Consider the following 23898-nt stretch of genomic DNA (forward strand, 5'->3'; position numbering starts at 1 on the left):
CAAGGCTGGTGGGGTGACAAGGGGACCAGGTAGCATGCCACACTCACCGTATTTAGCAGCTTTGGATGCAGCCAGGGATCCAGGGACTGTGGGAAAAGGGAAAGAGAGGTCAGCTGCTGAGCTCTGTACCTGGGGGTGCTGCTGCCTCTTCCAGAAAGCCCACCCTGACTTCCTCTACTTAGATCATATTTCTAAAGCCCGGGGACTCCATGGCACTTCAGTCAGGAGGCCCTACTTGCAAATGCAGGGCTCTAGTATTTAGCCTTGACGTTGTTCATCTAGGATTCCTGGAGGGCCAGCTCGTGCCTCTTCCCTTCATCTGTTCTTTCTCGTCCCCTTCACGCCCAGTGTTGCATGCCTGAGGCTGGGCACAGAGTGAGGCTCAGATGGGGTTCCTAGTGGTCCCTTTTACCTAGAGCAGGGGTTCCCAACCATCCTTGAATACAGTTCCTCATGTTGTGGTGACCCCGAAATCATAAGACTATTCTGTTGCTACTTCGTAACTGTAATGTTGCTACTGTTAGGAACTGCAATGTAAATAGTTTTGAAGATAGAGATTTGCCAAAGGGGTTGCCGCCCACAGGTTGAGAACCACTGTTCTGGAGCCTTTTGGAAGGCTATCTGGCCCGGAGGAAGAGACTTCTACCTTCTCGTCTGTGGGTGTTTGGGGGCTTTTGGTCAGGTTGCAGCCTTCTTACGCCTCCCTCTAGAATCTCATACCCTGGCATTGCTTGGCTAGTCTGTCCCTCACCTATTATCCGACTTGCTCCACCTTCTCTTGTTACTAGAAATGAAACCCAGGACCTCACCTGTGCTAGGCAGGTGTTCTATCCCTGAGCCACCTGGCCAACCTCTTATTGAGGAATTCTAGGAAGATGATCTACCATTGAGCTGCAGCTTTAGCCCCTGGTTATATCGATCAATCAGTCAATCAATCAATCAATTAAAGATAGCGCCTCACAAAGTTATGCAGGCTTTCTGTGGAGTAGGCTGTCCTTGGACTTGTAAACCTCATGTCTCAGTCTCCTGAGTGTCTTAGATCACAGGCCTGCCTTATCTACCTAATACCCGTTTGCTTTTGCCTGCTTAGGAAAATCTAATGGATGCTGTGTGGAGACACAGGGACAGAGTCCTGGCAGGAGGCGGGCCCTCTTTCTTAAGGGCACTTTCTATCCAGTTTCTAGAATTTTCCTTACCTGCTCCAGCTCCAAATCCGGGGACACCGGCACCTGCTCCAAATCCAGGGACACCAGCACCTGCCCCAAATCCAGGGACACCAGCACCTGCCCCAAATCCAGGGACACCAGCCCCAAGTCCGGCAGCAGCCCCTGCAGAAAAGAGGTAGGAAGTGGTTGTAGTTAGTAGGCCTGTGCCCCTGTAGTGCTATTCAGCCTCAGGAGCTGAGTCAGGCCTCAAAGAAAGGGGGCCCCGAGGCAGTGGCAGCCTCCTACCCAGCCTTGTCCTCCTCTACTAACTCACCCCAGAGTCCACGTGTTTTTTTTTTTTTTATTATTATTATTATTTTATTTATTTATTTATTTATTTATTTATTTATTTATTTTGGTTTTTCGAGACAGGGTTTCCCTGTAGTTTCTAGAGCCTGTCCTGGAACTAGCTCTTGTAGATCAGGCTGGCCTCGAACTCAGAGATCCGGCTGCCTCTGCCTCCCGAGTGCTGAGATTAAAGGCGTGCGTCACCACCGCCCGGCTATTTATTATTTTTAAGATAGGTTCTCACTATGTAGCTTCTGTGCCCTCTTCTAGGTACCACGGGGAGCTAAAGATGGTAAGGATGTATCTGTGAGGTTGTTTCCTGCGGCAGCGCTTGGGCAGTGTGCCCTGGCCAGGTGGGTGGGGACAGGAAGAGGGCGGTCACGATGCACTTACTGTACTGGGCTTTGGCGGCTGCCTTAGCAGCAGACTTGGCCGCAGCTGGCGTCCCTGCTCCTGAAGAGAGAGGAAGGACATTCAAGGTGGTACCCGTGGAGGTTCCAGGGAACTCTCGGACCCACTCATCCACCACAGCTCACCTCCAATACCACCAGGTACAAGGCCGATGCCGGGACCAGTTCCAATGCCAGTAACACCACCAGGGCCGACTCCTCCGGGAACCCCACCAACACCAACTCCACCAGGAACCCCACCAACACCAACTCCGCCAGGAACCCCACCAACGCCAGGGCCCAAACCTACAGGAGAAGGAGTAGTTTCTATAACCATATAGTTTAGCTATAATCAAGGCCCAAACAAAGAGGGCAGGAGCCAACAAAGAGCACACAGCTATGAGTTAGAAGCTGTGGGTTCTCTTCTCAGCCTTGGCAAAGACTTGCTGTGTGATCTTGGGGCAGATACTATCCCTTGCAAGGCCTGTTTTTGCTCCTATGTAATAAAAGTCAGATGTAAATTTAGTAGTTTGTAACCTTTTGAAGGACGGGGCACCTTGGAGGCTTGAGGATAATGGAGGACAAGCAGGTTTTTTTTTTTTTTTTTTTTTTTTTTGGTTGTTTGTTAGTTTTACTTTTTCTCTTTTTAGTACTGGAGAATGAATGGGAGGCCTTGAACATGCTATCCAAGTGTTCTAGCACTGAGCCACACCCCAGCCCTCACTGGGGGATTCTAGGCAGGGGCTCTACCACTGAGTCACACCCCACCCCTCACTGGGGGATTCTAGGCAGGGGCTCTACCACTGAGCCACACCCCAGCCCCTCACTGGGGGATTCTAGGCAGGGGCTCTACCACTGAGTCACACCCCACCCCTCACTGGGGGATTCTAGGCAGGGGCTCTACCACTGAGTCACACCCCAGCCCCTCACTGGGGATTCTAGGCAGGAGCTCTATGACTAAGGGTGAAAAGGTCCCAGATTTTTCATCATTATTATTTACTTTGAGATAGGGTCTCACTAGATTTCTCAGGCTGGCCTTGAACTTTCAAAGTCCTTGCTCAGTTTTCTGAGTAGCTGGTATTACAAACCAGTGCCACTAGGCCTGGCTACCAAATTCATTAAGGCCAAATTTCACCAAGCCCCTGCCCCAGCATATGACTGGACCCCTGCTGAACTCCTACAAGTAGAGCATCCACCATTAATTATGTTCAGGAAATGTATACATTCTTGGGACTCTAAGGGTCAACTTGACCTCTATCAAGAGAAAGCAGGAGCAATGCAGCCCCTCAAGTGGATAAGGCTGGATTCTAGCTTGAGATTCAGAAGAGGACCAGCCATAGTTAGACTTGGGGTATCAGGAGCTTTCAGCATAGGGGAAGGCCATGGAGGTGTTGGCAGACCTATATTGCTAAAGGGGAGCAGGCAAGCTAAAAGCTATGAGAAAAGCCCATACTCGGGACTTGGGGTGTGGCTCAGTTGATGGAGTGCTTACCTAGCATGCAGGAAGCCCTGGGTTCTAGCCCCCAGCACCGCATACACAAAGCATGGGAAAGCACATGCCTGGAATCCCAGCATATGAGATGGAGAGGCAGGAGGAACAGGAGTTCAAGATCACCCTTAGCTCCTCAGCAGGAGATGTGAGAAGGTTATGGTCTGGGGTCAAAGGTCAGTTACAGATGGGGACAGCTTACCATACTGGCCTGCTTTGGCGGCTGCCTTGGCAGCGGCGGCAGCAGCTGCAGCTGCAGGGGTACCTGCTCCTATTTGGATAAATGGAGTATAAGATGATACCCAATACTCCTCCCCATTGTTACCCATCCCTTCCAGAGTCTGCCCATGGGTATCCCTCTCTGGGTACCACGGCCTCACCCTGTAGACAGGGAAGGGTGCCCAGGTGGGTGACCCGGGCTTCAGGCATAGTGCTGCTGCTGCCCTCTCCAGGGCACCTGGGCATGTCCCTGTTTTGCTTGGGCTTCAGCGAAGAGCTGAGAGGCTATGGGATCCCAGTCCTGTTTAGGATGCTCTTAAGTAAAAAATTCCTAGCAGAACCTGTATCTCAAGCTATTGTAGGAAATGACCCCTTCCTCATGTTTTATTTATTTTTAAACACATGTGCCATGTTTTATTTATTTTTAAACACATGTGCGCACACATATTTACAAATTTTGGGGGGATTTAACTGAGGGAGTATTGAATATCGGTTTTGGAAAATTTGATTTCTAACAATTTTTTTCTATAAATGAGTACAGGAATCACACTATTCACAGAGTTCTTCCCTCCCTCCCTCCCATCCTCTCTCCATCTCTCCCTCTCTCCCTGTCTTGGTGGTTTTTCAAGACAGGGTTTCTCTGTGTAACAGCCCAGCTACCCTGGAACTTGCTTTGTAGACCAGGCTAGCCTCAGACTCCGAGATCTGCCTACTTCTGCCTCCTGAGTGCTGGGACTAAAAGTGTTGCCACCCTGCCTGGCTACCCTTGTCTTCTTTCTGATCCCACATTGTACTTTGAGGCAGCATCTTCTGCTGAACCCAGAGCTCACTGTTTCAGCTATCCTAGCTAGCCATCTTGCTCTGGGGAGTCCCCATCTCTCCCTCCCATGTGGTAAGATTATAGGCTACCATGTCCACTGGCTTTTATGTAGTTTCTGGGGGATTCAACCTCTGGTCCTTACACTAATTGCAACGCAGATGCTTATATCCCTGTACCATCTCCCAAGCATCCTTTCTCTTTCCTTTAAAAATTTCATGTTCATTTCCTTATTTGTGTGTGTGTGCATGCTTGCATGCACCCCAGTACACATTTGGGGGTTAGAAGGCAATTATGGGAGTCATTTCTCTCATTTCAACATGTGGGGTTTCAGGATTTGAACTCAGGTTGTCAGGCTTGGCTGCAAATGCCTCTACCCACTGAGTGCCCCTCCTTTCTTTGCAATACTGGGAATGAACCCAGGTTCTTCTGCATGTTCAGCAAGTGCTCTATTACTCAGCCACACTCCCAGCCCTAGCTCTTTTCTGTAAAAAAGTACAGAAGGGCAGTTTTCTCCTGGGTGTGGTGGGAAGGACACGGAAGTGAAATCTTCCAGTGGGAAAACAACAACTAAAAAGGGTGTCCTTGAATGCCAAGGTTTTAAATCTCTTCCTTTTATCTCTGACTGGTGGGTGGGAAAGGACCTAACGTCACCTGAATGAAGGGTTCTTTGTTGATAAGAAACTAGAAACTTCTCAGAATAAAAGGCAGGTCACTCAACTCTGGGATCTTCCACAGAGCTGGCTGAGTCTCCCCAGGCAGGAAGAGGCTTGCCAGAGATCAGCAACCAGGTCCCTACAGAGTGTTCCTCTCCACTCAACTGCTTTAGGGGAAACTGTCCCCTCTTCCCACTCATCTTTGGGGTCAGTTTTCCTATCTGTAAAATGTCAAGCCCCAAACTTCTTCCATAAGACATCTCAGGATGCCCCATCTCAGGATGGGGGAACACAGCTCACCTGGCACTCCACCAGTACCTGGTACACCTGGTATTGCCCCTGGTACTCCACCTGCTCCTACACCTGGCACCAGGCCTCCCAGGCCTCCGGCTCCTCCAGCACCTGGAGGAGAGAAGCATAAACACCTGTGTTCACTCCATCCATCCATCCATCCATCCATCCATCCATCCATCCATATATCCATCCATCCATCCATCCATATATCCATCCATATATCCATCCATATATCCATCCATCCATTCTTCCATCCATATATCCATCCATCCATCCATCCATCCATATATCCATCCATCCATCCATCCATCCATCCATTCTTCCATCCATCCTTTCATCCATTTATCCACCACCATCCACCTAATCACATGCGCACATATATACACATATACATATATGTTTGTGTGCATGGATAAATGGAGCAGGAGGTAGGAGGCAGGACTGTTCAGCATCTCCAACTCACTCTTTTGGAGTGAGCTGGTAAACAAGGTACCAATAATCTTACTGGAAAATGGAAAAGGTGGAAGAGTTGGGCATGGCTTAGAAGGCAGATGGGGGCTGTGGATTTGCATCTTTGCCCTGAAGGCCCAAGGGTGAGGCTGCTCTGCCCTTGCTCAGAGCCTGGGTTTCACAGAGAGAATGGCATCAGACATGGCAAATTTACTCACCATATTTAGCAGCTTTGGCGGCGGCAGCAGCTGCTTGGCCTGCACCTGCTAGGAAAAGAGAAGAACAGGTGGGTACATGGATAGAAGGGTTAAAAGAATGGGACAGTGGGAAGACAGGTGGTCAGGGAGGCAGGGGAGTAGGTACGTAGTTAGAAAGGTAGATGGATGGGTGTGTGAATGGATTGATGGTCAGAAAGGTAAATGGATAGATGAATGGATGTATAGATTGGTGGACGGATATACAGATGGGTAGATAAATGGATGGATACACAGATGGCTGGACAGATGTATGTGTATACATTTGGGTAGATATATGGATGAATAGGAGATGAATGAGGCATAGATGTGTGGATAAATGAGATTAGGTAGATGGATAAATGGATGAAAATACAATAGGCTAATAAGTAGATGGATGGATAATGGATTGATAGATAGTTGGACAAGACAGAGCCATGAATGGATGAACTGATAGATGGACAGAGAAATGGATGGATGGGTGGTCTTTTGCCTGGATTGCTGCTGAGCAAGGACCACAGCTTTCCCATCCACTAAAGGCTATGATGCTTACCTCTCTTTTTCCTAGCACACCAAAACCCACATCTACTCCCCAACTCCCTGCAAGACTTGAATCACTACTCCTTCTCCCCCAGCTTCTCAGAGATGGAACTAAAGCTCATGGGGAAGGATACCTCCGAGCCCGGCTCCGGCTCCAACACCATAGCCAGGAAAGCCCCCAGCACCAACTCCATATGTTGGAATGCCAACTCCACCTCTGGCTCCTGTAGAAGAGAAAGAATCCAATAAAAAGAGACCCCTATGAGGCTGGGCAAACTCTAGAAGAATGCTCATTGGCTGAGAAAAAGGATGCAATGCGTGCTTCCTTTAAGTTGGTCCTTAAGAACAAGAAACAGGGATTCCTGGGGTTCCTGATCAGTCTCCTTCATGAAGTGTGAGTCTTCCCTGGTTCTCTTCCCTGGATGTATGGGAAAGCATTGCTTTGTTATGGAGAAGTGAGTGGGTTTACTTCTGTCCTTTGAGTGGACTTTGGCCAGAGCACGAAAGGGTAGGGACTCTGTATAGACTGGGAATGTCATTCTGCGATGGTTCCATCACTCAGCAGCATGGCTTCATGGTGGGAGACAATTGGAGAGATATAATTTATCTTGGGGTCCAATGCCTCCAAGCAGCTCTGTCTGGGGCTTTCCCTGAGCAAGTTGCTCTCTTTTGAGCAAGAGGATGAAGGGCTTTCACTTTGGCAAGCGGGAGCCAGAGCAGGGACGGTCAGGGCACTCACCATATTTGGCAGCTTTGGCAGCAGCTTTAGCAGCAGCAGCTGGTGACACAGCCCCTGGAGAGATCAAGGGGGACATAATTCTCAGGAGAGAATGGAGGAGAGATGGTCACTGTATATCCCTCTGCCTACCTGTCTGTTACTCCATCTTTTGTGTTATCTGTAGAGCTATTCATCCATTCATCTTCTATCCTGTCTCTGTGTCTCCATTTGCTGTCTGTCCTTAGATCTCAGTCCATCCACTCCCCCGCTAGCTCTCTGTCCATTTGTAGATTGGTGGATAAGACAGATAAAGGGATGGGTGGATAAATATATGCATGGATATATAGCTAGATGGAAGGATGGAGGAATGAAAGGATGATAACTCATAACCCATCACTCAGTTATCCATTATGCATCCATCTGCCCATCAGCTTACCTTCCCACCACCCTGTCTGTCCATCAGATTATCCATCCCACTGTCCATCTATCAATATCTTACATACCCACCTGCCCATCTACCCATCAACTTGTCTACCGGTCTGCCTGTCTATCTATTCATCGATCTTAGCCACCCACTTACCCATGCATCCATGCAACCATCCATGCGTGCACCCATGTATCCACACACCCATTCTTCTAAGCACTTATGTAGCTTCCTACCTGCATATCCATCTGTTTTTTTTTTCAATCTACTAATTCATCTTCCTAACTACTCTTAGTCCCTGTATTCACCAATTCTTGCATCTATTCATACTGTGCTCATTCTCGCATTGGTTAGTTTAACTGCTCATCTACTCGATCACTTCTATGGCCACCCACTTGACCATTTACCTATCTATCCACTTTCTCATCTATATACCATTTACTGAGTACCTACTTAGCTAAGGGTGGGGCCATATTAATGAAAGGCATGGTTCCTGCCTCGGCAGCTTACTGTCAATTACGAGGGAAGCTGGAGATGCTGCTGTTGCTGGAAGCTAGTTAGAAACTTGTTATAGTCCATTAGACTTGGTCAAGAATATGTATAGATGAATGAAGAAGACTTAGGGATCAGCCAAAGTCTTGGTAATACTTTACATTGCTTACACACACTTACACACACACACACACACACACACACACACACACACACACACAAACACACAGAGCCCAACTTACCTGGGCCCCCAACACCTGGGATGCCACCAACACCTGGAATGCCACCAACACCTGGGATGCCACCAACACCTGGGATGCCACCAACACCTGGGATGCCACCAACACCTGGAATACCACCAACACCTGGGATCCCAACACCTGGGATTCCAACACCTGGGACCCTAACTCCTGGTCCACCAGGTACTAAGCCTCCAGCAGCTCCTGTAGATGGAAAGAGGATTGTCTCAGACTAAGCCTTGTGAGAACCTCTATAGGCCTCCCAGGGCAGATGTATAGATCAGCTTTGGGACCACACAGTCTATCCTGAGTACAGGATCACATGCAGATGGGTTGGTGATTCCTTTACAAGGATCCAACTCATCAGAGAGCTGGGGGTGGACTAAGATGGAGCCCAGAGAGACCTCTAGTTTAGATATGTAGCTTGGAAGAACATGATCAATTCCGAGGCAAAATCAAAATGTCTGTTGTAGGCACCTACGCTGTGAGTTTTTGTTTGTTTGTTTGTTTTGTTTTTGTTCTTTTGTTATTATGTTTTATTTTGTAGTACTGGGAATTGAAACCAGGACTTTGCATATAATACCACTCTACTACTGAGCAACGTCTTCAGCCCCTCACTGGGGGATTCTAGGCAGGTGCTCTACCGCTGAGCCACACCCCAGCCCCTCACTGGGGGATTCTAGGCAGGGGCTCTACCACTGAGCCACACCCCAGCCCTTCACCGGGGATCTAGGCAACTGCTCTACCACTGAGCCACATCCCAGCCCTTCACTGGGGGATTCTAGGCAGATGCTCTACCACTGAGCTACACCCCAACCCCTCACTGGGGGTTCTAGGGAGGTGATGTATGGCTGTATCTCTTCCCCTGCAAAGCCCATGCATAACGGGAGCTGCCTTCCAGATAAAGTGACCAGAGTGGGCAAAAGCCTCCCTCTGGGGTGGTCAGAGTGGCCCGACGTGATCAGAGGCAAAGTCTACCCCTCCTCATGGAGTTCCAGTGTTCACGCAGAGTCCCAGCCTGCGGCTTCTGGGGGACACTCACCATACTTAGCAGCCTTAGCAGCAGCCTTTGCAGCAGCAGCTGCTGCGGGAGTCCCAGCACCTGGAAAGACAGGCACAGAGGGTGAGGTTCTGCCCTGGTGGCACCTCAAGGACCCCTCCACCCTCCAGCTGGGAGAAGCATTACCTGCAATGCCTCCAATCCCAGGAATTGCACCAGCACCACCAGGAATGCCAGCCCCTCCAACACCAGGAAGGACTCCAGCTCCTCCAGCACCTGTTGGGACAGGGATGGCACCGTGTGGCTCCCCAGAGCTTCTCCTGAGGCCAGAAAGGAAGGCTCCAGGGGTGCCAGCATACTGTGTGTGTGTGTGTGTGTGTACTTGTATATGTACATGAGTGTCAAGGCCAGAGGTTAATTTTGAGGACATTGTCTCAGGAACTTCTTTCTTTTTCCCTTTCTCACATGCATGCCCATGTATGTGGATATGCATGTTTTTCCATGCATGTGGGAGCACATACACGTGGGTGTTCACGCATCTGTCCGTGCATGCATGCGGAGGCCCAAGGTTGATTTCAGGGACTCATCCTTGGTCTTCCGTCACTTTATTTATTGATGTGGGCTCTCCCAATCAATATGGCTTGACTTGACTCTGCTTGACTCTAAGGAATTCCCCACCTCTGCCTTCCAAGGCCAGAATATAGGTGGGCCACCTATGTGGGTTTCTGGGGGACCCAGACTCCAGTCCTCATGCTTATGAAGCACACACTTTAACCATGGAGACGTCTCCTAGCCCCCATCTTGGTTTCTGAGATGGGACTTCTCCCTTGATCTGGACTGGGACAGCTAGCCTGGCTGGCCAGGGAGTCCCAGGTATCCAGCTATCACCCCCACTCCAGCGCTATGATCATGGATGTGTGCCATCTCGCCTGCCTTTTTAATGTGGATTATGGGGCACAGGACTCGGGTCCTCATGCTTGTGTGGCAAGCACTGTACCAACTGGGTTATCTCCCTAGGCTCCTTACTGCCTGCTCTTTTATGAGACAGGGTCTCAACTAGGTAGCCCAGGCTGGCCTTGAACTCTCAGTCCTGTTGCCATGGCCTCCAGGCCAGGTGCTGGCTTTTTACCCACCATTCTCTCACCCAGGAACAAGCCTCAGTATGTCCACATGGGCTTGCTTGGGAAGGTTCCTACCCCAGAGTTCTTGGGTTTGCCCCCGAAGTGTCCGTTTCCACAGGCTTATTAAGGGAGTCCGATGTTCACAGACAAACCCCTCTCTAATCACTGCTACATACTGAGAAACCACAAGCTCTGTTCCTTGGGCCAGAGGGGCCCCCAAAGGAATGCTGAAGGCTTCCTTTCCCTGTGTTCCGAAGACTCAGCCAAATTCATAATCCAAGTGTCTGGCTGCCCGGCTCTGGCAGCCCCTCTCTCCAGGCTCTCCAGCTCCCATATCCCAGCTATTCCCACCAAGCCTGATCCACCAAGGGGCCTCTGTGCCTGGAGAAAAGCCCGGGGGCCTCCGCAAGGCAGGATCAGTTCTTCCTCTAACTCTGGCCTATCCCCCTACCCCTGACCTGGAAACAGGAAGACCTCCTGGGCTGGGGACAGGGGAGAAGGCTTTCCTAGTGAGCTGTCCTCTATCTGAAGAGGGAGAAGATGCCCGCTTTGTCTACTGCAAGGACATGGCACTACCACACCACACTCCCACCATGCCATATTCACAGCTAGGCTGTCCCAGGGATTGTGTGGATGAGGGGGAGTTACATTTTTGCATGTGAAATGGATGTATAACATTAAAAAATTCTTCTACAGATACTCCCGGTATTTTTCTCTCTAATCACCATGGTACTCATTCTTTATGCTTGGCTGCCTCCTTCAACTCTCGTTTTTGTTTTGAGAAGGGCCTCATGTAGCTCAGGATAACCTCAGACTTGCTATGTAGCAAAGGAAGGCCTCAAACTTCCAATCTCCCTGTCGCCCCCTTCTAAATGCTGGGTCCCCACCCTCAGTTCTTTCTGTCTGACCCACACGGCAAACTCTCCCTGTCTGCTAAGGCCTTAAATGACAGGTCACTTTCTCCAATAACCTTTTTTCAGCTTCCATGCAGAGAAATAATGGCTCGCGGGGCTTTGTCCACAGCCCTTGAGATAGGTGGGTGGAGAAAGGGGTGATGGATGAAGGAAAGGAAGGATGCGGGGATGGAGAGAGGAAGGCTCGGGGAGGGATCAAAGGAGGCATAGAGTGGGTGGAGGATGGGTAGGTGAATGGATAAGAGAGATGGCTGGATGGAGGGATTGGTTGTGTGTGTGTGTGTGTGTGTGTGTGTGATTAGGAAAGGGATAGCTGTGGGAGGAAGATGGGTAGGATAGATAGATGAATAGGAGATGGATGGATGGAGGGAGGGAAAAGGAAGAGAAGGTTAGATGGGTGGATGGATGGATAGAGTGAGGGAAGGATAGGGGATGGAGGGAGGTTGAAGGATGGAGGGAGAGGAGGAACGATACAGGGATGGATAAGGATAGATGCTGGAAGAGAGAGGTGAAGGGATGCATGGATGGATGGAGGGTGGGATAAAGAAAAGAGGGAGGAGTGGATAGAGAGAAGGATGAATGGGTGGAGAAGAGTGATTGAAGAAGAGGGGTTGATGGGTGAGCAGGGTATGGATGGATGAGGGGAGGGATAGGATGAGATAGGGAGGGGTAGGTATGTAGGTGGATAGAGGGAAGGAGGGAGAGCCATATGTATGGGTCCTGTTGAAAAGGGGGATAAGAAGGGGACACAGAAACCATCTGGCTTGTTATTCCTCTGATCATCGCAGGATGGAGGAGTTGGGGGCCTGGAAGCTGGCAAGGACTCTAGAGTACTCACCATACTTGGCTGCTTTAGCTGCTGCTGCTGCTGCCTGTGATCCAACCCCTGGAAGAGGGGAGGCGAGGGGGCACTAAACATGGTGCTGATGTCTAGGGATCTCCAGAGTCCCATGCTCCCAGCCCCACAGACACCCAGATGTAGCTGGGGACTTCATAGCCAGTAAAGGCCAAAGAGCTGCCCCAACCCAGATCAGAGTCTTGGCTTAGCCCAAGGTCTTCATGCAGGATGGGTAAGCTTGTGTTTGGGATAGTCCCTGGAGCTGGGGAGGGCACTGGTGTTCCTTTGGCTGGAAGCAGGTGAGATTTTTCCCCCCTTACCTGTCCCTGTTGGGTAGCCAGCTTTGCCCCCTGCACCAGCCACTCCTGTGAAGAAGATCCTTGGTTGTTACTCACACAAACCTTCATGCTCTGCCCTCCCCTGTTCCATTCATCTGGGGTTCCCCCCCGACACAACCAAAGTGTATACAGATACAAGCATGCGTAGGGGCTGACATCCCATTTTACAAAGACGCTGAGGCTTAGAAAAGGAAAAAAATGGCTTGCTTAGAGTGTTGTGATTAGCAATAGGGCCAGGACTGAATGCTAGCCCACGTCCCCAGAGCCAGTCTTTGTTCTTTGAGAACTTTTATTCTAGCACCTTGCCCCTACTCCAGTCTAGCTGGGTGTGCTTTTGGCCCACAGCTGGGCCTCAGTACCCTTGCCAGGACCACAGAGCAGGAAAGGATCAGAACACCACATATCCATGAGGGCCTACTTACCATAGGGTGACTTCCCATTGGTATAAGGCAGTCCGTAGCCACCTGTGAACAGAGCAAGGGATGCATGGAGTAAAAGATCAGTGCGTGGGTGGATAGTTAGGGTAGGCACGGGTGGGAGGAAGGGGTAGGTAGGGTATGTGGGTGGATGGAGGGATGAATGTGTGATGCAGGAGAAGAGGGATGGATGGAGAGATGAGTTGGGATAAGGAAGAAGTGATGGATAGATGAATGGAAAGAGATAGGTAGGAGAAAGGCAGGATAATGGGGAGATAAATGGGTAGAAGAAGTAATGGATATAGAGGAATGGGTGAAGAGAAGGAATGATGATATGGATGGATGTGTTTATGTGTGTGTATAAATTTATATATATATATATATATATATGTTTGTGTGTGTGTACAAATTTGTATACACACACACACACACACACACACACACTTGTGCAGCAAGTGCTTGCCCCCTGGACCATCTCCCTCCATCCTGGTCAAGCATCTTGAAACCCAACTCTGGCTTACCTGGCAACTTTGGTGCTTTGATGGGGTAACCCAGTGGGACACCAGGCTGCTGTCCCCCAAAGGGCCCAACCCCTGCAAGAATAGAGAAAGTAAATGAGAGTCCCAGGCCTTGGGGTAGCAGCCTTTCTTCAACCCCTTGCCGGTCAGTCTACGATATTCAGATGGAGGGAAATTATTCCCCATGGCACTCTGGAACCGTCCTACACAGAGGGCCTCCCTGCCCCTTTGTCACGGGTCAGATAAGCACTACCCAGTGGTAGACCACTGACTGGCAGGAGCCCAGAGTCACACTCCTCCACTCCTCTGTGCTGCCGTAGGGCACTGCTGGGTATCTCGGTTCATTTTGGATCCACATTGATGGAGTTTGGCGTAGAGCAGTGGTTCTCAGCCTTCCTAATGCTGTGACTCTTATTTAGTTTCTCACATTGTGGTGACCCCCAGCCATAGAAATATTTTCATTGCTGCTTCATAAATGTCATGTTGCTGCTGTTATGAACCATAACATAAATATCTGATATGCAGGGTATTTGGTAAGTGACCCCTGTGGAAAGGTCGCTCAACCCCCGAAGGAGTTGTGGCCCACAGGTTGAGAACCCACTGGGTTATGGGATCATGGTGGCCTGGGACTGATGACACTTTGGGTTGAAGCCTGGCTGTCTATCTGTCTATCTGTCTATCTATCTATCTATCTATCTATCTATCTATCTATCTATCTATCTATCTATCTATCTATCTATCTATCTTATCTGTCTGTCTGTCTATCTATCTATCTCTTATATATTTATATATTTCATATATATGTATATTAATTTTTAGAATGTGGGTTCTGGGGATGGAATTTAGGTCCTTATACTTGGATGCTAAACACTTCATCAAGCCTTGCAGTGAGAGACATGAGGGAGATGGGGCAGGCATGGCTAGGTTTCTGGGTGTCTAGCTCACCTAGGGAGAACAGCTTCAACTCACCTGGGATTCCAGCAAAAGCACCACCTCCACCTGCAAAGACAAAAAGCTATCACTGCAACCCAGTGCTGAGGGTGCAGGGCACAGATCCCTGGCTCCATTCCTTTGTTTATGCCAGACAAGAGATCTACCACTGAGCAATGGCCAAGCCCCTCACTGGGGGATTCTAGTCAAGATCTCTATGACTAAATTAAGTTTATCCTGCCCCCATTCATTCACTAGTTTTTTTTTTTTTTGTTTTTGTTTTTGTTCTTTGTTTTTTTCTAGACAGGGTTTCTCTGAGTAGCACTGATTGTCCTGTTAATTGGAGATCCACCTGCCTCTGCCTCCCAAGTACTGGGATTAAAGGTATGCACTATCACACTCAATAGGGCTTTCCAAGCAAGTGCTCTACTACTGAGCCTTACCCCTCAGCCCTCTTTTTACTTTGGATTTGAAACAGTGGCCCAGTCCACTAGGTTGCCCAGTCTGGCCTTGAATTTTCAAACCTCTTGCCTCAGCCTCCTGAGTTGCTTGGGATTAGGTCAGGGTTACTCTTTGGGCTTTCTGAACAGCATTCTGCTCTTCCTAGCTGGTAGAAGCAGGGCTGGGACTTAAGAAGTGCCTCCTATTCCCCACAGAAGTCCCCAAATAAGCCTAGAATCCCAAGGTATCCCTTATACACCCCAGGTCAGCATGGCCTGAAGTCTGACAGAGGATCCTACCCTGGCCCCCAGCACAGCTGGTTGTCCATACCTGGAGCCTTGGCCTTGACTCCTGTGCCAGTGGGAACTCCAGGGAGTACCCCCACACCTGGGAACCGAGCTCCTGATGGGCAAAGACATGGGTGACAGTCAGGGAAGGGAAACTCTGCGTGGCAACCCCTGCCCACCTTAGGTCTGTTAACTAATCTGTTTCTGTACTGATGGCCAATCACAGGCAAGTAAAGCAAGGAGCAGCTGTGGGGACTTCCTTCCCCTGTGTGGTTCAAGCTCAGAGAAACTTATTTATTTATTTATTTATTTATTTATTTATTTATTTATTTATTTATTTATTATTTTTTGGTGGTGCTGTGAATTGAACCAGGGCCACAAACATGCACTGACCCCTCACTGGGGATTCTAGGCAGTTGTTCTATCAATGAGTCGTGCTCCCAGTCCCTCATTGGGGATTCTAGGCAAGTGCTCTACCATTGAGCCACACCCCAGCCCCTCACTGGAGGATTCTAGGCAGGTGCTTTACCACTGAGCCACACCCCAGCCCTTCACTGGGGGATTCTAGGTGGGTGCTCTAGTGCCAAGCCATGCCCCCACCCCTAATGCTCTTCTTTTGGAAACAGACTGGTTAAGTTATCCAGGCCAGACTTGAACTTCTGATTCACCTATCTCAGCCTTCCAAATGGTTGGGGTAGCAGGCCTGTGCCACTAGGCCTGGCTGGAAGATCCGACTCTTAATCCCAACTCATCTGAGCCTGATTTCAGCCTCGGTGGACCTCAGCTGTAAGTTCATGAGGTTCATCGTGACCAAGAGGAAAGGGACAGAGATCTATAGCCACACCACTCTGAATGTGTCTGATTGCAGAAGCTAAACTAAGTAGGATGGAGCTAGTTAATACTTGGATGGGAGAAAGCTCGGAGAGGCCCAGCCAGTGTGCCATGCCTCCTGGTGGCTACCACACAATGGATTGGAATCCTGCCTCCCCTGGGGCTTGGCTACCTCAACCAGGAAGGAAGGGGTGCTCTGTCAGCAAATCCCTGAATCTGGGCTTTTGGGGGATTTCAGGAGGCCTTGCTGGGGAGGTAGGTCCTGGCAGGGAAAGAAGCGAGGGACAGTTCTTAGGGGGTCTCCTGTAGGGCACATTTCCTGGGCGTGCCAATGCCTGGTGACTCAGGACTTTTGGGAAGAAGCTGGCTTCACTAGGGAGTCCATCTGTCCTCTGAGGACGGTTTTAAGACTGTGATGAGGGTGTTGGCCTGGGGTGAGGGACTGGGTGGGGCTGGGGAAGCTGACCTCGGTTGCCAAGGACCTAATGTTCATTAAGTTGAACTTGGATACTTAGGGAAACAGCCACTGGGCTCAGCTGGTCTGTTTTAGAAGGGAGAGCAAGAGGGTAGATTCCCAACTTCTTCCTTCTTTCCTTCCTTCCTTCCTTCCTTCCTTCCTTCCTTCCTTCCTTCCTTCCTTCCTTCCTTTCTTTCTTTCTGATAGGGTCTTACGTAGTTCAGGCTGGCCCAACACTTGTTCAGGGATGACCTTGAACTCTGTCTCCACCTTCCACTGGCAGTACGAGAGTGTGTCACCATATCTGGTTTAGGAGGTGCTGGGAGTGGAACCCAGGGCTTTGTGTATGCTAGGCAAGTACTCTACCCACTGAATCATCCCCAACCTACTCTTTTTAAAAATTATCTTTATTTTATGTGTATGGTGTGGTATTTTGGCCTGGGTGCGTGTCTGTACACTGCACGCATGCCTGATGCCCTTGGAGAACAGAAGAGTCAACAGACCGTTGTGAGCAACCATATGTGTGCTAGGAATTGAACCCAGGGTCCTCTGGAAGAGCAGCCTGTGCTTTTAATCTCTGAGCCATCTCTTTAGCCCTACTTTTTGTTTTTCGAAATCAGGTCACATTATGTAGCCCTGGCTGACCTCAAACTTAAGATCCTTATGCCTCATCCTTCAAAGTGCTGGGGTTAAACGCATGTACCACCCCGCCTGGTTTATGGGATGCTGAGGATGGAACCCATGCTAAGCAAGCGCTGTATCAACTGAGCAACATCCCCAGTCCATCCTTCTTGTTCTCACCTGTGCCCGGGAGCACTCCGCCTGGGTACACACCTGGAAGACCAACACCTGGAGGCATAAGAACAAGGAACCTTAGCAGGGGTTCTGCCATCCCTTCAGACAGCAGCAACAAGAGGTCCAGGCCTTGCAAGCCAGTGTGAGCACTGGGATAGCTTGGGCCAGATAGAGCATGACCACAGCACTCCCTGCTCCATGTCAGAGAGAGCCTGTACATCCTCCAAGGCCCGATTTAACTGTCTTCTGGAGCCCACAGCCTGTTGACGCAGCCCAGCCAGCCCACCTCAAGTCTAAAGGCTTCCAGATGTTCGCCTTTTATTTAACCTGAAGTCACTTCCTAAAGAGTATGGGGCCAAATGAGCACCAGATGGGGGTGCCGCAGGATGCTGGGCTCCCCTCCAGCTCTACCGGGAACAGCTGTGGGCCCTTCTGTTCTGACTCAACATTTAAAACCTCAGTTTCCCCATCTGTGATCCAGAGCCCGTCTGTGAGGTCTCTTTTTGCTCCAAGATTATAGAGATTTTTAGAAGCCAGGATCAAGTCACTTAGCTGCATTGCCCAAACAGATCTGCTGCCCCCTGATCCAGCTTGTACTGTTCCCTTCATCTCCCAGCATTTTGGAGCAGGGGAGGGCTCTGACCTCAGCGGACTCCTAGACCTCTGGCCTTTAACCCCATCCTCCTAGATGCTGCACTGACCTGGAACCTTTCCAGGCTTTGCTCCCGCTCCGACTCCAGCGGCTCCAGCTCCGACTTGTGGCACCACAGCACCTGAATGGAAGGAATTGCAGGGCTGACTCCAACCAGGTCTGCAGGCACCACCTTAAGTCACTCAAGTCCGGTCACCATACCTGTTGATACTCCTAAGCCACCGATGCCACCAAGACCACCAACACCACCAGGGACGCCGCCAATTCCGACACCAGGGACTCCACCAACTCCACCAACTCCACCAACTCCAGCACCAGGAACGCCACCGACTCCACCAAGCCCGACCCCTGCATAGCCAGAAGCAGGAGAGCTCAGGGATCAGACAGGGACTTAAGGTCTCTCCTGTCACCAAACCACTTTAAGACTGGGTACAAGCCAGGTGGTGGCGGCGCACACCTTTAATTCCAGCACTCGGGAGGTAAAGCCAGGAAGATCTCTGTGAGTTCGAGGCCAGGCTGGTCTACAGAGCAAGTTCTAGGAACAGGCTTCAAAGCTACAGAGAAACCCTGCCTTGACCCCCCCCCCCCCCGCAAAAAAAAAGACTGGGTACAACTAGCAGTCCACATCATCTCCCCAGGGAAGTAGGATCTCCCTACATCACCCCACAGCTCTTGTCTCCTGGGTCTGGGTGAGGGAGCCTTCTCTGAGAATTTCAGAGTCTGGAAAGCCAGGGGGCAGATAGAACTATCCCTAAAAAAATGCCACTCACCGGCTTTGGCAGCAGCTTTATAAGCTGCAGCTGCCCCTGCTCCGGGCAACAGAGCTCCTGCGGCTGCTGCACCAGGTACCACACCTCCTGCCCCTGGGTAGGTGCCTGCAGGAAAGGCCCCGAGACCTGTGGATGAGCACATAAATGAGGTCCAGAAGTGCCCTGCTCAGTGGGAGCTGCCGTTCTGTGTCCTCTGAAGGCCTTCAAGATGGTTGGCCCTGCTCACCAGGATGGGAGCATGTGTTAGAGCAACAGTTCTTAGCCTGTGGGTTGTGACCGTTTTGGGGTGGAATAACCCTTTTACAGTAGTTGTACAAGACCGTCAGAAAACGCAGATTTTACTTTATGATTCATAAGTGGCAACAATACAGCTATGAAATAACAATGAGAAATAATATGGCTGGGGGTCATCACAACATGAGGTATCAAAGAGTCCTGGCATTAGGAAGGTCGAGAACCACTGTATTAGAGGATGTATATGCCTAGCTGCTCAGCTCGGCCAGACAAAGCTGTGTGAATCTTTTAGTTCTCAAGTCAAAGTCTGGCTATGTATGTAGTCCAGGCTGGCCTGGAAATCGTTATGAGGCTGAGGATAACCTAGAACTCCTTGATCCTCCACCTCCCATGTGCTGGGTTCACAGGTACTTCACTACATCTGGTTTATGCAGTGCTGGAGATGGAAGCCAGAGCAGGCAAGCCAGTCTCAAAATGTATGTATACATGTGTGTATACATATACATGTACATGTATATATGTACAAATACATATATAAATATGCATTTGAGAAAAGGTCTCACTGTGGAACTCTAGCTGTACTGAAACTCCCTATGCAGACCAGGCGGGTCTTGAACTCATTGAGATCTTTCTGCCTCTGCCTCCTTAGTGCTGAGATTAAAGGTGTCTGCTGCCATGCCCCGCCTCAGTATTTTGGTTTTTTTTGAGACAAGGTCTCTATAGCTAGGCTGGCCTTGAACTTGCTATGTAGCCCAGGCTGGCCTTGAACCCATGTCATTACGCCTTTGTCCGCCAAGCCCTGGCACTCTGAGCATTGCACCACACCATCTCCGGTCCCCAGTTTACTCCGATGCCTTTTCTGGTGGGCAGATCTGCTGGACCAGCTAGGCCATGCCTCTCTCCAGTCTCATCCCTATATTACAACTGTCCCCCTGGGTGGCTTCTTAGGGGTCAGGTGACTGGTGTCATTCTTCATCCACGCTCTCATCAACGCCTGCCTCCCACTCTGTGCCCTGACTGCTGTTTATCCCAGGCAGATGCCCCAGGCTGGGGAGAGAGGATGGCATCTTGCTCAGGGGTTCACACTAACCTGCCCCAGGGCCAGCACCGGCGATTCCTCCAGGGCCTGTGAAGAAGGGAGAGGAAGAGAAGTTAAGGATGTGGGTTTCACACCTGGGCTCCTTGTAAGACGAGTGCCGTCACGGAGTGGGGTGCGGGTGTGTGTCTAGGCTGGTCCCTATATCTTTGGTACTGTGGGTGGTGGAGGGCAGTGGTCCTGATAAATCTGCAGCCATCAGATAGTAATCAAATGCTCTATGTGGAGGTGACTGATTATCTCTAACAAGTGTGACCGACTCGTGCGTCTCCTAGGATGCCTGGCTGCTGGCAGGATCCAGTTGGTTTTCTATGAAGGCGGAAGTGGTCTGTAAGCAAACCCTTACCCCTCCAAGGCCAGCCTTGCTCTCATTAGTAGCTGTCACGCCAGGCATCTTCTCTGCTTCCTTGATTGTACATCTTGACATAGACCCGTCCCCTCACCCTGGATCTGTAAATGTGTCTCCACCACTTCCTGCTTTTTGTGTTTTGAGATGGTCTCATATAGCCCGCGCTTGACTCAAACTTGCTATGTATCTTAAGGGTGACCTTGAACTTCTGATTCTCCTGGCTGCTCTACCTCCCAAATGCTGGGATTTTAGGCAGTTAATAGGAAAGTCCAGTTTATGTGGTCCTGGGCTTTATGCTAGGTTAGGTCCTGGGGGTCCTTCCTGTACAGCATCTAGTCATCCTTCTATCCAGAATCCTCCTTTCTAAGATTCATGAGAAGCCAAATGGGTCCCTCTGGCTCTCTCCTTTCCACATCTGGGCCCGATCATTCCTTTTCCTCCTCCAGGAGACATTCCACGGCCTTGGCCTTGACCGATGGGCCCAGTTAGGTTGGAGTTTTGGAGGCTAGCCTTGGCAGGTTTGTTTCCAATTATGGGAAAAATCTCTCTTGCCAGCACCAGCTCTGATTGTGGGGTCTAGAGTTGTAGGGCAAAGTCCTCTAAGGGATCCCCCCCCCCCGAATGCATAGGGTCTGCTGCTAAGGAGGGGTCTACCTAGATCTCACTGGATATTATCTTTCCTCTGACCAGCTTTCCCCGCTTATCCTCTAACTGTAAGAGGGTTGAGCATATAACTTAGTAGAGTGATTGCCAAGCATGTAGCAAAAGTCCTCTAAGTATGTGTATATTGCAGACATCTGTAAGGTGGGTCTGTAATGAGCCATGTAGTATGGTATGGTGGTGGGCAGGGACTGGGGCTGCCTGGCTCAATCATTTCCTGGTCTCACCTCCCAGTCCCTCCCTAGTTCTGTCAATAGCTCCCCTGAAGTTAGCCCTGTTTCCTATGCTTGTAGAGGATTGGGGGACACACTCAGATCTTTCCTGGCTGATGGAGGGGCCGAGAGGACAAGACTGGATTGGGGTGAAGTTTGGGGGTGGCCTGGTCTCTCCGGTTGCCCCTCTTTATCAGCAGCCTTGCCCAGTTTATCCTCATCATCGGCAACCCTCTGTTCTCCCTCACTTTTGGACTCACCTGCTCCAAAGGCCCCCAGAAGCCCGGAACCTGGAGAGATGGAGAAAAAGTTAGTCGGATCACAGCTGGGAGCCCAGGGCCTTCCGGGCCTGTCCCCTTCTTTTCAGGGTCAGAAAGTTCTAGACTCAGGTCCTGGGTCCCTTCCCATGGTCTTTGTAGATGAAAGAGTCGCCTTACCATTTCTTGAGCCTCAGTTTCCCCATCTTCATGATTACTTTTAAAGTGATAATTTTTAAAAAGATGTATTTTATCTTTTTTTTTTTTTTGGTTTTTTGAGACAGGGTTTCTCTGTAGCTTTGGAGCCTGTCCTGGAACTAGCTCTTGTAGACCAGGCTGGTCTCGAACTCACAGAGATCCGCCTGCCTCTGCCTCCCGAGTGCTGGGATTAAAGGCGTGCGCCACCGCCACCCGGCTGTATTTTATCTTTTTAAATGGTGTGTATTTGTATGTGTCTTGTGTGTGGGTATGTGCAAATGGATGTCACAGCTGTCAGATCCCCCAAAGCTGAGATAACAGACCAGCTGGGAGACAACCCTGGGACCTCTGTAAGAGCAGCATATGCTCTTGATCCCTGAGCCACCTCTCTAGTCCTCTAAATGATAATCTTTAAAAGGTCTATTTCTATTATATGTATGCGTGTTTAGGCTGCTTGTATGTGTGTGCACCACGTGTGTGTGTGTGTCTAGTGCTGGTGGGGGCCAGTAAAGGGAGTCTAATTCCTGGGAACCAGAGTTACATATGAGCTATCATGTGCATGCCGGGAACTGAACCCTGGTCCTCTGCAAGATCATCAAGTGCCCGTAATTGCTAACCCATCTCTCTAGTCTCCCCTACTTTCCTTTTCGAGACAAGGTTTCATATAGCTCTGGCTGACTTTAAACTCAATAGGCAGCCAATATGACCTTGAACTCCTGAACCCCTGGTCTGTACATTCTGGTTGCTGAGATTACAGGCACATCCCTCCATGTTCTAGTATGTGGCATTGGGGATGGAAACCAGGGATTTGTGCATGCTAGGCAAGGGTTCTACCAACTGAGTCACAAACCCAGCCCCCCCTTTTTTTGTCTTTACAGAAAGGGTCTCACTGTGTAGCCCTGGCTGGGTTGGAACTTGCTTTGTAGACCAGGCTGGCCTTGAATTCGTAGATATCTGTCTGTCTCTACTTCTCAAGTGCTAGGGTTAAAGTCGTGTATCACTATGTCTGGTATCTATCATCTATCTATCTATCTATCTATCTATCTATCTATCTATCTATCTACCTGCCTATCTATTTATCTATCTCTTCTCTTCTCCTTTCTTGACTTAGGGTCTCACTCTATAATTCAGGCTGATTTTGAACTTGCATATAGCCCAGACTGGTCTTGAACTGGTGATTTTTCCTGCCTCAGTTCCCACAACACTTAACTCACTCTGTAGCCTTAAACTCAAGGTCCTCTGGCCTCTGCCTCTTGAATGCTGGAATGACAGGCTTCTGCCCCTGTGCTGGGCTAATATGCCCATCTACTTGTGGCTTTCATGATCCCTACTTTCTTAGGACCACTGACTTTGCGAGCAGGGAGCACCTACCATGTGCAGCCTACATGGGTGTCCCATGGATACTCATCCTGGCTCCTTCTCATGGTTGCCCGTACCCCTTGTTTGTAGTGGCTGGCCAGCCTGCTGGCCTCCAGCTGGTGCTCTGGGTGTGGGCAGGGCTGGCTCCCAGCTGCCTGGTCCCCCACTGAGAGCTCAGGCAGGGAGGGGCCAGCCTACAGCACCCACATGGAGGAGCAACTGCCAAGTCACCCACCCCTGCTCCCAGGGGATTAATTGTTCCCAAACACGATCTGCACAATCCCTACACCCCATCCCATCCTGCCTGGGCAGGCCCGGACATCCCTCTAGCCAGGATGTGGGGACCTTCATCGGGTTATTCATGGTGGCCTGGCCAAGCCTGTTACAGACTTCAGTCTATGTATCCTGAGGCTAAAAGATGACCGTAGGAACTGGACCTGGTAGCACATGCCTACCGTTTCAGCTACTCAGGAGGCTGAGGCAGCAGGATCTATATATCAAGGTCTGTCTGGGTTATATAGTTCAAGGTCAGCCTGGACAACTTAGGAAGATCCTGTATCAAAATAAAAATAAGATGGCTCAGCGGCTGAAGGCCCTTGTCACTAAGCCTGACAACATGAGTTTGATTATTGGACCCTACAAGGTGGAAGAAGAGAATCAATGCTCAAAAGTTACCCTCTGACCTCTACAGGCACAGTGGGGTACATGCATACTATACCCATAATAAATAAATATACAAACCAATAAATGAATGTAGTTTTTGAAGAAATGT

At 49.9% G+C, this 23898-nt stretch overlaps 1 protein-coding gene across 1 annotated transcript in view; it reads right to left on the bottom strand.

Annotated features, from left to right (window-relative positions):
- Eln (elastin) overlaps positions 1 to 23898 on the bottom strand; it is a 33220-nt gene that overhangs the window by 7973 nt on the left and 1349 nt on the right. Inside the window, exons 2-27 of the mRNA XM_042055838.1 lie at positions 23153 to 23320; positions 22407 to 22512; positions 21573 to 21602; positions 20086 to 20121; positions 18762 to 18887; positions 18193 to 18339; positions 18041 to 18112; positions 17346 to 17393; positions 15300 to 15371; positions 14568 to 14597; positions 13602 to 13673; positions 13087 to 13128; positions 12647 to 12691; positions 12327 to 12374; positions 9640 to 9729; positions 9496 to 9555; positions 8457 to 8657; positions 7320 to 7373; positions 6715 to 6804; positions 6026 to 6070; positions 5364 to 5465; positions 3574 to 3642; positions 2030 to 2188; positions 1887 to 1946; positions 1197 to 1328; positions 48 to 86 (exon numbers count right to left, since the gene is read on the bottom strand). Coding sequence (XP_041911772.1) covers positions 48 to 86; positions 1197 to 1328; positions 1887 to 1946; positions 2030 to 2188; positions 3574 to 3642; positions 5364 to 5465; positions 6026 to 6070; positions 6715 to 6804; positions 7320 to 7373; positions 8457 to 8657; positions 9496 to 9555; positions 9640 to 9729; positions 12327 to 12374; positions 12647 to 12691; positions 13087 to 13128; positions 13602 to 13673; positions 14568 to 14597; positions 15300 to 15371; positions 17346 to 17393; positions 18041 to 18112; positions 18193 to 18339; positions 18762 to 18887; positions 20086 to 20121; positions 21573 to 21602; positions 22407 to 22512; positions 23153 to 23320 — 2143 coding nt within the window. The remainder of the gene's footprint in view (positions 1 to 47; positions 87 to 1196; positions 1329 to 1886; positions 1947 to 2029; positions 2189 to 3573; positions 3643 to 5363; positions 5466 to 6025; positions 6071 to 6714; positions 6805 to 7319; positions 7374 to 8456; positions 8658 to 9495; positions 9556 to 9639; positions 9730 to 12326; positions 12375 to 12646; positions 12692 to 13086; positions 13129 to 13601; positions 13674 to 14567; positions 14598 to 15299; positions 15372 to 17345; positions 17394 to 18040; positions 18113 to 18192; positions 18340 to 18761; positions 18888 to 20085; positions 20122 to 21572; positions 21603 to 22406; positions 22513 to 23152; positions 23321 to 23898) is intronic.

The sequence above is a fragment of the Arvicola amphibius genome, chromosome 10, assembly GCF_903992535.2.
Source record: "Arvicola amphibius chromosome 10, mArvAmp1.2, whole genome shotgun sequence".
Taxonomy (NCBI): domain Eukaryota; kingdom Metazoa; phylum Chordata; class Mammalia; order Rodentia; family Cricetidae; genus Arvicola; species Arvicola amphibius.